This window comes from Pan troglodytes, chromosome 1, assembly GCF_028858775.2.
Source record: "Pan troglodytes isolate AG18354 chromosome 1, NHGRI_mPanTro3-v2.0_pri, whole genome shotgun sequence".
NCBI lineage: Eukaryota > Metazoa > Chordata > Mammalia > Primates > Hominidae > Pan > Pan troglodytes.
Window position 1 is genome coordinate 137,993,706 of NC_072398.2, and position 13,876 is coordinate 138,007,581.

At 39.9% G+C, this 13,876-nt stretch overlaps 2 protein-coding genes across 7 annotated transcripts in view; one reads left to right on the forward strand and one right to left on the reverse strand.

The window, feature by feature from the left end:
* The window catches only part of CCDC18 (coiled-coil domain containing 18), a 98,509-nt gene extending 97,788 nt beyond the window's left edge, over nt 1-721 (reverse strand). For 3 of the 4 annotated variants that reach the window (XM_063816688.1, XM_063816662.1, XM_063816652.1), the window contains exon 1: nt 28-721. The gene's annotated coding sequence lies outside the window, so the exon portion shown is untranslated. The remainder of the gene's footprint in view (nt 1-27) is intronic. The other variant, XM_063816720.1, reaches the window with a different exon arrangement.
* The window catches only part of TMED5 (transmembrane p24 trafficking protein 5), a 28,548-nt gene continuing 14,699 nt past the window's right edge, over nt 28-13,876 (forward strand). For 2 of the 3 annotated variants that reach the window (XR_010159363.1, XM_001154582.7), the window contains exon 1: nt 204-392. Coding sequence is in view for 2 of the 3 variants with exons in the window: in XM_001154582.7 (XP_001154582.1) it covers nt 204-392 (189 nt within the window). In the remaining variant the exon portion in view is untranslated. Of the gene's footprint in view, nt 393-13,876 lie in introns of all 3 variants that reach the window. The other variant, XM_001154650.7, reaches the window with a different exon arrangement.

Genomic DNA, 13,876 nt, shown 5'->3' on the forward strand with positions numbered 1-13,876 from the left:
ACTGCTAGCCCCGCCCAGAGTCCCTACCCTTTGAAGAACTGCGCTTCTCTTTCGGAGGGAGTGTTCGCCGCCGCCGCGGCCGCCACCTGGAGTTTCTTCAGACTCCAGATTTCCCTGTCAACCACGAGGAGTCCAGAGAGGAAACGCGGAGCGGAGACAACAGTACCTGACGCCTCTTTCAGCCCGGGATCGCCCCAGCAGGGATGGGCGACAAGATCTGGCTGCCCTTCCCCGTGCTCCTTCTGGCCGCTCTGCCTCCGGTGCTGCTGCCTGGGGCGGCCGGCTTCACACCTTCCCTCGATAGCGACTTCACCTTTACCCTTCCCGCCGGCCAGAAGGAGTGCTTCTACCAGCCCATGCCCCTGAAGGCCTCGCTGGAGATCGAGTACCAAGTAAGTGCGGGGGATAAACCAGCCTCCTTCCTTTAACCCAGCTGCACTGCGTTGTCGCCTCTCACCCGTTTAGAAACTTCTGGTGGACGGCCCTGGTGGTGAAGAGGCAAGGGCCGTTCAGGAAGCCGGCCCGCTCTGCGCAGGCGCGCGAGGCGAGGCGAGGCTCTCGCTGGGGCCGGGGACCCAGAACTTAGGCTGGACCTGGAATTGATGACTACCCGCCTTCTCCCCTTTCCTCCGGTGGGAAGGAGGCCAGAACTGGTGATGTCGCTGGCTTTTCTCTTTGTTTCCTAATTCGCCCACTGCTTTTCTTAGCCACTACACGCTCTGATACTGAGAATTTCACAATGCAGAACTGATACACGTTCTCCTTCATCATTGGACAAGGTGATGACACTTGTTTGAATCACCCCCACCCCTTTCACACAATTCAGATGTTACAAATCACTGTCTTTGCTTCAGTTAAGGGTTTTTGGATTATGATCGTGTAATTGGCATTAAGCCCGATTTTGAAATCTTTTGGAAGACGCTGTTGCTATATTTAATGATACATTTCCGTTTAAGTTATATATCCATTATTTTCAAAAGATCAAATCGTATATTAAAACTTTATAACCTTTCTTTTCATTTTTTCATTGAGCATTGTAAGCATTTCCCTCGTGTCATTGTTTTTTTTTTTTTTTTTTTTTTTTTTTTTTTTTTTTGAGACGGAGTCTCGCTTTGTTGCTCAGGCTAGAGTTGGAGTGCAGTGGCGCTATCTCGGCTCATTGCAACCTCCGCCTCCCGGGTTCAAGCGATTCTCCTGCCTCAGCCTTCCGAGTAGCTGAGATTACAGACGTGCGCCACCATGCCCAGCTAATTTTTGTATTTTTAGTAGAGACGGGGTTTCACCATGTTGGCCAGGCTGGTCTCGAACTCCCGACCTCAGGCGATCCACCCGCCTCGGCCTCCCAAAGTGCTGGGATTACAGGCGTGAGCCACCATGCCTAGCATGTTTTCTTTTTAGTATCTGCATAATATTCTTGCTGGGAATTACCTTATTTTATGTAGTCATGGTGGTAGGGAGTAATTTCTTAGAAGAAATCTTGTTCGTTCCACAGCAAATTCCGATGTTTTCAGGTAGCAGTACAGGGGGGAAAAAAAAGGCATTGATGTGTTTTATCTTTCAGTTTTTTAGAAGTTAATTATAATCATCAAATGTTAATTTTTTGAGTTGATGTAGAGAATTGTTTTTAAATACCAGGTACTGTCACATACAGAGCAAAATAAAAAGTTGTAGAATTCTTTATACGATGGAACTTTAGGATTAAGTTGTATATAGATACACACGATAAGCACAGAGAATAAAATATCTAAAATCACATAGTGAGCAAAACTGAGGCTAAAACTCAGTGTTTCTTGATTTCCAGTAAAGTTCAAAAGTTCAACATTTACTGAACAGTTAACACGTGCCAGGAATTGTGCATGGAGGTGGGGGAGACGGAGGGGGAGCTGGGTTGTGCGGGATGTAGGTAAAAGAGAAGGAAAGAATCCCTCTTCTCAAAGAGCTTAATAAAGGTTACTAGCTCATAAACAGGTAATTTCAATAAAGGATGGCTAAGTACCAGTAGAGGAGGGTCACTTCTAAGGGTTTCAGAAGAGGATTCCTGGAGAAAATAAAATTTAATCCAGAAAGATGCTTAATTGAGACGAAAATGCCAGGAGCAAGGGGCATTTCAGAAAAGCGAACAAAAAGATCCATAGTTCTTAAAATACATAGTGTAAGTGGGGATGGTTAGTGTGTAGTGGACACTACAAGTACTGAGTTTGTATTAGACTTTAAGACATATAAAGTCTAGGGTGGGAGTAGCAGAAAAGGACATCGGAGAGGCCAGAAGGCTGGGGTCATTAAGCATGAATCATAGCCTTGTTTGCCGTGCTGAGTAGGTTTTCCTTAATTTTGTACAAGTCCATTTAAGATTTAAGCAGATCACTGGATGCAGTGTGGAAAATGGATTTAAGGAGAGCAAAATTAGAGTCAAGGAAACTAACTAGAGGGCTAGTGAAATAGTCTAGATAAGAAAACAATTTGTATTAATAAAAAAAATCTTCAGTATTTACACACGTATTAGGGAAGATATCTATTTTAACTACTGTCCTCTTATAGTTAAGAGCACCAGCTCTTAACCTTAGCCTGGGTTCAAATCTTGACTCTGCCTACTTAAAATTTATGTGATCTTCTCACTTGTAAAATAGAGATAATAATTGTAACTACATCATAGAGTTGATTTGAAAAAGCATGAGTTAATAAATGCTCATATTCAGTGTAAAGTGGTCTATTAAAAATGCTCATAGATCATCCCTGACACATAGTAAATAATCAATGAATGTTAATTTTACATTTATACCTCTATAGTTACGTAGCTGGCTTGGTTTAGCTTTATTCTTTACATCTTTAGTCACTCTTAAAGGGACTGTTCCTTTTTTTTTTTTTTTTTTTTTTTGAGACAGAGTCTCCCTCTGTCACTCTGTTACCCAGGCTGGAGTGCAGTAGCGTGACCTTGGCCCACTGCAACCTTCATCTCCCGAGTTCAAGTGATTCTCCCGCCTCAGCTTCCCGAGTAGCTGGATTACAGGCATGTGCCACCACACCCAGCTAATTTTTGTATTTTTAGTAGAGACGGGGTTTCACCATGTTGGCCAGACTGGTCCCAAACTCCTGATCTCAAGTGATCTGCCAGCCCTCAGCCTCCAAAGTGCTGGGATTATAGGTGTGAGCCACCGCACCCGGCTGGGACTATTCCTTTAAAACATTCTCCGTAAACAATTTGTTTTGATTAAGGAAAGAGGTAAAATCATTTGTCTGTAATCCTAGACAGTGTTGGTGAGATGTGTAGGGTAAATATCATCTTCCACCCTGTTTGTATTTCCCAACTTGTTTAATTTCCCAGTAACTACATCCTACTAATTTTTGTCTTAAAGTTAGTTTTTAAAATCTAGTTTTGTCCTTGGTTACTTATTGAAAATTTTACTAATTTCTTACTTTTTAGGTTTTTAGGAGAATACTTTTTGGATAATTGACTAGCCTCACATTACATTGATAGAGGTTCTTGAGAACTTTAATGCCAATTCATGTATCTTATGACTAAAATAGATAATCCATTTAGAAATTTAAGTCATTCTTGCGTGTTTGATATGTGTCAGCACTATCCAAGTTGCTAGGGATACAATGGTGAGTGAAAATATCAGCTAGGTGCAGTGGCTCACACCTGTAATCCCAACACTTTGGGAGGCCAAGGTGGGAGGATCACTCAAGCACAGGCGTTTCACACCAGCCTGGACAACATAGCAAGACCCCATCTCTACCAAAAATAAAGTTAGCCAGGCATGGTAGCACACACTTGTGGTTCCAGCTACTTGGGAGGCTGAGGTGGGAGGATCACTTGAGCCCAGGAGGTTAAGGCTATGGTGAGCTGTGATCACACCACTGTACTCCAGCCTCGGTGACAAGAGCGAGACCCTGCCTCAAAAATATATATATATATATGTTTGTGTGTGTGTGTGTGTGTGTGTGTGTGTGTGTGTATAGTCTGTGCCCTCATAAAATCAAGTATGGGGACAGACATTAATCAAATTATTACACAAATACATGTCAAAATATTTACTAGGGGTAATGAAGGTAAGTTCATAAGACTATGAGTGGGCTCAGTAGGAGGACTTCATTTTATCTGGAAATTGAAAGACATCCAGAAGTAGAGTTAAGATCTACAGAATTATCAGACTTTCACTAGGCATAACGGAATGAGTGGGACGAGACAATGGGTAAAAGAGAACAACAACGTGCCAAGATACTAAGGAAGAAGAGAGAAAGATACCTTTGAGGTCCTGAAAGATAGGATACAGAGAGAGAAAAGTGGTACAAGTCTACTTTAGAGAAGTCAGTAGCAACAGCAACCAAATCACTGTGGGCTTTTAGGTCCTTGTTAAGGATATGGGTCTTTTGCAGAGACCAGTAATAAGCCACTGAATAGTTATAAGCAGGTTAACTCGATCTGTGTTTTTTAAAAGATCGTTTTGGCCACAAGGTATTGAGCCTCTCTGTACCAGTTTCTATACTTTAACAGTAATCACCTGCTCCCCACTATATATTATTGTGAAGAATAAATATGCTAATACATGTAAAAGGAATGGTATCTAGCACCAAATAAGCACTCAAAAAATGTTAGCTAGAAAATAAACCCTGAGCCTAGAACAACAATACCTTTTTAAGGGCATAATAGGCACTAAAAAGTATCTATTGAATGAGTGAACCAGATGTTTACCAAACATGTAAAACTATCTGGGTGGGTTTTTGGGAGAATATAGCTATATCAATTTTTAAAAATTTTTATTAGTCTTTCATTTTTGTATAGAGCCAAATTTCAATATTTTCTGGTAAACTGGCCATTTCATCTAATTTTTAAAATTTACTTGTATAATATACCTGATGCCATTTGGAATATCTCCTATTTCCATTTTATCTACAGGTATACATGCCTAATATTACATGTATAAAGTAGATAGGACTACTTTATTGATCTTTGGGAAAAAATGGCTTTTGAGTATTTATTATTTTTTGTTTTATATACATACACACACATATCTATTATATATACACACATTTTATACATATACAAAATATAATATTCATATACATATAAATGTATATGTATATATAAATATGTATATAAAAAAACAAAAACTCAAAAGCCATATATGTGTGTGTGTGCGTATATATATATATATATATATATATATATATATATATGGGCATAAGGGAGTAAGTGGAACAAGACAATGGATTAGAAAGAACAACATGTCCCAAGATACTAAGGAAGAAGAGTGAAAGATACCTTTGAGGTCCATTTATATATATATATAAATGGCTTTTAAGTATTATATAAATATATATATCTAAATGTCTGGGTTTTGGGGAGAATAATATATTTAATAGTTTAATATATATATTTGGGTTTTATGTGAGTCTGTGTGTGTGTATATATACTTTTTTTTTTTTTTTTTTTAAGAGATAGGGTCTCCAGCAATCCCATTACTGGGTACAGACCCAGAGGAATATAAATCATTCTACCATAAAGACACATGCATGCGAATGTTCAGTGCAACACTATTCACAATAGCAAAGACATGGAATCAACTAAATGCCCAGCAATGACAGTTTGGATAAAGAAAATGTGGTACATATACACCATGAAATACTATGCAGCCATAAAAAAGAATGAGATCATGTCTTTTGTGGGAATATGGGTTGAGCTGGAGGCTATTATCCTTAGCAAACTAACACAGAAACAGAAAACTAAATACCACGTGTTCTCACTTAGAAGTGAGAGCTAAATGGTAAGAACTTATGAACACAAAGACGGAAACAACAGACACTGCGATTTCCTTGAGGAGGGACAGTGGAAGGACAGAGAGGCACAGAAAAGTTAACTATTGGGTACTGGGCTTTATATCTGGGTGATGAAATACTAAGTTGGTGCAAAAATAATTGTGGTTTTTAACACGTTTACCTATGTAACCTTCACATGTATCCCCAAGCCTAAAATAAAAGTAAAAAAAAAGAGAGAGATGGGGTCTCACTATGTTGCCTAGGCTGAATTTGAATTTGGGCACAAGTGATACTCCCACTTCAACCAGCCTCCTGAGTAGCTGGGACTACAGGCACATGCCACCACACCTGTCTCCTTTATGAATTTTTTTACTTCCAATTATAAAAGTAATATACAACCTCCTTAGAGTAAGTCAAACAATACAAAGATGTAAAAGCAAAAAAAGCCGGGTGCGGTGGCTCACACCTGTAATCCCAGCATTTTGGGAGGCCAAAGTGGGTGGATCACGAGGTCAGGAGTTGGAGACCAGCCTGACCAACATGGTGAAACACCATCTCTTAAAAAAAAAGAAAAAACAAAAAACAAAAATCAGCTGGGCGCAGTGGTGCGCGCCTGTAGTCCCAGCTACTCGGGAGGCTGAGGCAGGAGAATCACTTGAACCCGGAAAGCAGAGGTTGCAGTGAGCCGAGATCGTGCTGCTGCACTCCAGCCTGGGTGACAGAGTGAGACTCCATCTCAAAAAAAAAAAAAAAAAAAAAAAAAACCTCTTTGTAACTCTATTGAATGCCTGTTGTCATTCTCCTAGATGTGAACTCTTCCACACCTTTTCCCATACTCATAAAAACATATAGGGTTTGATGGGGTGAAACATATATGATTATTTAATTAAAATGTCATGGTCCTTAAAGTCCTTACAAAGTTTTTACCAATAGGTAAACAAACCAAATCAGTTTTTAATAAGGAAGTCTATTGGTTCATATAACTGGAAGTCTGAATAGGACTGATTTCAGGCTTAATTTGTTTTCCTCTGGTTCTTACGGCTCTGCTCTCTTGACTTTTCTTAAAGAATTGAATTACTTAAAGAATTCTTCACTGACAGATATTTTTCCTAAATGCATCAAAACTAGTATTTTATTGTCTTCTGACTTCGATTATAGCTGTTGAAGCTTCCTGTCAGTTTGTTATATATTTGTAGTTCATCTCTATTTTCTCTTGTAGCTTTTTAAATTTTCTGCTTCTGCATTTTCACTGCAGTTTAAGTGGATCATCCAAGCTTCTTAATCTCTCATAATTTCTCTCTTTGTCTCACTCTCCTATTTTATGGATAATTTCTTCAGCTCTATCTTCTACTTCATTAGCTTTAAAAATTTATTATCATTATTTTTGATTGGCAAATTATAATTGTATACATTTATGCGGTATAGCGTGATGTTTTGATACATATATACAACATGTAATGATTAAATCAGGCTAATTAACATTGCCTTGCCTATAATTTTTTATGATGAGCTATTTGAAATTCAGTCTCAGTTATTTTGAAATATACATTATTATTGACCATAGTCACCTTCCTGTGCAATAGATCTCAAAACCTATTCCTTCTGTCTATCAGAAACTTTGTACTCTGTGATCAACAACTCCCTATTCCCTCTCTCCCCAAGCCCCCCACCCCCAGCTTCTGGTAACCATCGTTCTACTCTCCACTTCTAGGAATTGAACTGTATGGAATTCTAGGAATTCCACATATGAGATAATGCAGTATTTGTCTTTCTGTCCCTGGCTTATTTCACTTAGTGTAATGTCCTCCAGTATTCCATTGTGTATCTATACCACATTTTCTTTATTCATTCATTAATGGACACTTAGGTTGTTTCTATATCTTGACTATTGTGAATAATGCTTCAATGAATATGGAGTGCAGATATCTCTTTTACATACTGATTTCAGTTCCTTTGGATGTATACCAGAAGTGAGATTACTAGATGATATGGTAGTTGTATTTGTGGTTTTTTGAGGAACCACCATATTGTTTTCCATAGGGCTGTACTAATTTACATTCCCACCAACAATGTACTAATTTGTTTTTTCTTTTTTGAGATGAGGTCTTGCTATGTAACTCCGCTGGTCTCAAACTCCTGGGCTCAGGATCCTCCCATCTCAGCCCCCTGAGTAGCTGGGATTACTGGGATTATAGATCTTGTACATATTTTGGTAGATTTGTACCTAATTCTTTTTTTCTTTTTTTTTCTTTTAGTGCTAACGTAAATGGTATTGCATTTTTTATTCCCAACTCCAGTTGCTTGTTGCTGGTGTATAGGAAAGCAGTTGACTATTGTATGTTAATATTGTATACTGAGACTTGGCTATCATCACTTACTAGTTCCGGGACGGGTTTTTTTTTTTTGGCAGTTCTTTAGGATTTCTACATGGACTATCACAAGGACAGTTTTATTTCTTCTTTTCCAATAGGTATGTCTTTTCTTTCCCTTTCTTGTTGTATTACATTAGCTCGAGCTTCCAGTATAGTGTTGAGGAGTAATGAGGGAGTAGCATCTTTGTCTTGTTTCTGATTTTAGTGAGAAAGCTTCTAGTTTCTCGCCATTAAATGTGATCTTAGCTGTAGGATTTTTGTAAATGTTCTTAAGTTGAGGAAGTTCCCCTCTATTCCTAGTTTGCTAAGATTTTTTTAATATTAAATATCATGGATTGATATTGGATTTTATCAAATATGTTTTCCATACCCATTGCTGTGATCATCTGAGTTTTCTTCCTTAGCCTGTTGATGTGATGAATTACACAAAATAATTCATGAATGTTGAGCCAGGCTTATATACTTGGAACAAATCCATCTGGTCATGGTTGTAATTCTTTGTTTACATTGTCGAATTAGCTTTGCTAATATTTTGTTGAAGATTTTTGCATCTGTGTTCCTGAGAGATACTGGTATGTAGTTTCCATTTCTTGTAATGTCTTTTCTGGTTTTAGAATTAGGGTAATGTTGGCCTCACAGAATGAGTAAAGAATTGTTCCCTCAGCCATTATTGTCTGTAAGAGATTTTAGAGAATTGGTTTCATTTTGTCCATAAATGTTTGGTAGGATTCACCATTGAAACTGTCTGGTCCTGGTCCTTTCTTTTGGGGGAGGTTATTAATTATCAGTATAATTTCTGTAACAGATACAGGCCTATTCAGGTTATCTATTTCTTGTATGAGTTTTGATACTTTGTATCTTTCAAGGAATTGGCCTGTTTCATCTAAGTTTTCAAATTTGTGGGTATAGATTTATTAATAATGTTCCACTGTGTCCGGAATTGGCGGGTTCTTGGTCTCACTGACTTCAAGAATGAAGCCGCGGACCCTCGCGGTGAGTGTTACAGTTCTTAAAGGCAGCGTATCCGGAGTTTGTTCCTTCTGATGTTCGGATGTGTTCGGAGTTTATTCCTTCTGGTGGGTTTGTGGTCTCGCTGGCTCAGGAGTGAAGCTGCAGACCTTTGCAGTGAGAGTTACAGCTCTTAAGGTGGCGTGTCTGGAGTTGTTCGTTCCTCCTGGTGGGTTTGTGGTCTCGCTGGCTTCAGGAGTGAAGCTGCAGACCTTCGTGGTGTTACAACTCATAAAGGCAGTGTGGACCCAAAGAGTGAGCAGCAGCAAGATTTATTGCAAAGAGCAAAAGAACAAAGCTTCCACAGTGTAGAAGGGGACCCCAGCGGGTTGCCACTGCTGGCTGAGGCAGCCTGCTTTTATTCTCTTATCTGGCGCCACCCACATTTCGCTGATTGGTCCATTTTACAGAGAGCCGATTGGTCTGTTTTACAGAGAGCTGATTGGTCTGTTTTGACAGGGTGCTGATTGATGCGTTTACAATCCCTGAGCTAGACAACAAAAGTTTTCCACTAGATTAGCTAGATACAGAGAGTGTGGATTGGTGTATTTACAAACCCTGAGCTAGACACAGAGTGCTGATTGGTGCATTTAAAATCCCTTAGCTAGACATAAAGATTCTCCAAGTCCCCACCAGACTCAGGACCCCAGCTGGCTTCACCCAGTGGATCCCGCACCTGGGCCGCAGGTGGAGCTGCCTGCCAGTCCCATGCCTTGTGCCTGCACTCCTCAGCCCTTGGGCGGTTGATGGGACTGGGTGCCGTGGAGCAGGGAGTGGCGCTCTTCGGGGAGGATTGGGCCGCGTAGGAGCCCACAGTGGGGGGCTGAGGGGAGGCTCAGGCATGGCGGGCTGCAGGTCCCAAGCCCTGCCCCGCGGAGAGGCAGCTAAGGTCCTGGGAGAAATCGAGCACAGCAGCTGCTGGCCCAGGTGCTAAGCTTCTCACTGCCCAGGGCTTGCAGGCCGGCCGGCCGGCCGCTCCCAGTGCGGGGCCGCGGAGCCCACGCCCACCCGGAACTCGAGCTGGCCCGCAAGCGTCACGCGCAGCCCCAGTTCCTGCCCGCGCCTCTCCCTCCACACCTCCCGGCAAGCTGAGGGAGCCGGCTGCGGCCTTGGCCAGCCCAGAAAGGGGCTCCCACAGTGCAGCGGCGGGCTGAAGGGCTCCTCAAGCGTGGCCAGAGTGGGCGCCAAGGCCAAGGAGGCGCTGAGAGCGAGCCAGGGCTGCCAGCATGCTGTCACCTCTCACCACTATTATCCTTTTATTTATATTTTTTAAGATGGAGTCTTGCCATCACCCAGGCTGGAGTTCAGTGGCACAATCATACCTCACAGCAGCCTTGAACTTCTGGGCTGAAGTGATCCTCTCACCTCAGCCTCCCAAGTAGCTAGGGAGGCATGCACCACCATGCCTGCCTAATTTTGTGTGTGTGTGTATGTGTGTACAGACAGGGTCTCACTTTGCTGCCTAGGCTAGTCTCAAACTCCTGGCTTCAAGTGATCCTCCCATCTCAGCCTCCCAAAGTGCTGAGATTACAGGCATTGGCCACCACGCCTGGACATTATTTCTTTTTAATGTCCATAGATAATTAATGATGACCCAGCTTTTATTTCTGATATTAGTGTTCTGTGTCTTTTCTTTTTTTTTCTTGGTTTGCCTGACTAGAGGTTTGTTAGTTTTATTGATCTTTTTAAAAAACCAGTTTTTTGCTTCATTGATTTTTTTTTTTCTGGGTTGATTTCTTGTTATCAATTTTCTTGATTTCTGCTCTAATGTTTTTCTTCTGGTTGTTTTAGGTTTGTATTACTGTTCTTTCTCTGGCTTCCTAAGGTGGATGTCTAGATTATTGATTTTACATCTTTCTTCTTTTCTAATAAGTTCATCCAATGTTATAAATTTCCCTCTAGGCACTGATTTCTCTGTATCCCACAAATTTTTGTTAGGTTGTATTTTCATTTCATTGAAGTTAAAAAAAAATTTATCTTGAGACTTCTTTGTCCCATGAGTTCTTTATAAATGTGTGGTTTAATCTCCAAATAGTTAGGAATTTTGCAGCTATTTTTGTGTTACTGATTTCTACCTTAATTCCACTGTGGTCTGACAGCACAAATCAAGGTGTGTTTTATGGCCCAGAATGTGGTCTGTGTTGGTGAATGTTCCATATGAGCTTGAGAAGAATGTTATTCTGCCGTCATTGGATTGATTAGTTCTCAAGATTCAATTAGACACATTTGATTGATGGTGCTGTTCAGTTCAACTATATCCTTACTGATTTTTTGCCTCTTGGCTCTGTCAATTACTGATAGAGGGATGTCGCAGTCTCCAACTATAGTAATGGTTTTCTGTTTCTTCTTGTGGCTCTTTCAGTTTTTGCCTCACATATTTTGATACATTGTTGTTAGGTGTATACACATAAGGATTGGTATGTCTTCCTGGAAAGTTGACCCATTTATTATAGGTAATGCCCCCCCTCCTTTTCTTTTTGAGACAGAGTCTTGCTCGCTCTGTCGCCCAGGCTCTAGTGCAGTGGTGCCATCTCAGCTCACTGCAACCTCCACCTCCCGGATTCAAGAGATTCTCCTGCCTCAGCCTCCCAAGTAGCTGGGACTACAGGCACGTGCCACCACGCCCAGCTCATTTTTTGTATTTTTAGCAGAGATGGGGTTTCACCATGTTAGCCAGGATGGTCTCGATCTCCTGACCTCGTGATCCACCTGCCTCAGCCTCCCAAAGTGCTGGGATTACAGGCGTGAGCCACCATGCCCAGCCAGTAATGCCCTTCTTTATCCCTGAAGATTTTCCTTATTCTGAAGTCGTCTTTCTCTGACATTAATATAGCTACTTCAGATTTCTTTTGATTAGTGTTAACACGGTATATCTTTCTGCATCCATTTACTTTAAATCTATCTGTGTCTTTATATTTAAAGTTGGTTTCTTGTGGACAGCATATGGTTAATCTTGTATTGTCATCCACTCTAGCAGTTCTTTTAATTGGCATATTTAGACCATTCACAATGTACTTACTGATATTGTTGGATTAATATTGCCATGTTTATAACTCCTTTCTATTCATTGTACTTGTTCTTCTTTTTACATCTTTCCCCCCTTTTCTGCCTTCTCTGGTTTTTACTGAACATTTTATATAATTCTACTTTCTCTCTTCTCAACATATCAATTATACTTATTTTTTAAAAGTTTTGTGGTTGAAATGGAATTTGTCCCTGGGATGCAAGGATGGTTCAGCATTCTCAAATCAATCAGTAGAATGATATGATACATCATATCAACAGAATGAAGGACAAAACCCATATAATCATTTCAATTGACGCTGAAAAAATATTTGATAAAATTCAACATCTCTTCATAATAAAAACCCTCAAAACACTGGGTATAGAAGAAACACACCTCAACATAATAAAACCCATAGATGACAGACCTACAGCTAGTATCTTCTGAATGGGGAAAAACTGATAGCCTTTCCTCTGAGATCTGGAACACAACAAAGATGCACACTTTCACCACTGTCATTCAACATAGTACTGGAAGTCCTAGCTAGAGCAGTCAGAGAAGAGAAACAAATAAAGGGCATCCAATTTGGAAAGGAAGAAGTCAAATTATCCTTCTTTGCAAATGATATATCTTATATTTGGAAAAGTCTAAAGACTCCATAAAAAAAGCTATTAGAACTGATAAACAAATATAGTGAAGTTGCAGGATATAAAATCAACATACAAAAATCAATAGCATTTCTGTATGCCAACAGTGAACAATCTGAAAAAGACATTTAAAAAGTAATCTCATTTACAGCAGCCACAAGTAAAATTAAAAAAGAATTAGCCGAAAAAATGAAAGATCGCTACAATGAAAACTATAAAACATTGATGAAAGAAATTGAAAAGGACACCAAAAATGGAAAGATATTCCATGTTCATGGATTGGAAAAATCAATATTGTTAAAATGTCCATACTACCCAAAGCAATCTACAGATTCAGTGCAATTCCTATTAGAATACCTTTGGCATTCTTCCCAGAAATAGAAAAAAACAATTTAAAAATGTATATGGAACCACAAAAGACCCAGAATAGCCCAGAAATATCCTAAGCAAAACAAAACAAAACTGGAGGAATCACATGACCTAACTTCAAATTATACTACAGAGATATAGTAACCAAAATGGCATGGTGCTTGCAAAAGAACAGACACATAGACCAATGTAACAGAATAGAGAACCTAGAAACAAACCTATACACTTACAGTGAACTCATTTTTGACATAGGTGCCAAGAACATACACTGAGGAAAATAGTCTCTTCAATAAATGGTCCTGGGAAAACTGGATATCCATATGCAGGAGAATGAAACTAGATCTCTACCTCTCACTGTATACAAAAATCAAATTAAAATGGATTAAAGACTTAAATCTAAGACCTCAAACTATGAAACTACTACCAGAAAACATTAGGAGAACTCTCCAGGACATTGGTCTGGGCAAAGATTTCTTGAGTAATACCTCACAAGCACAGGCAAGAAAAGCAAAAATGGACCAATGAGATCACATCAAGCTAAAAAGCTTCTGCTCAGCAAAGGAAACAGTTAATAACGGGAAGAGCCAACCCAAGAATGAGAGAAAATATTTGCAAACTACCCATCTGACAAGGGATAAATAACCAGAATATATAAGGAACTTGAACAACTATACAGGAAAAAAAATCTAATTTAAAAATAGGCAAAAGATTTGAATAGA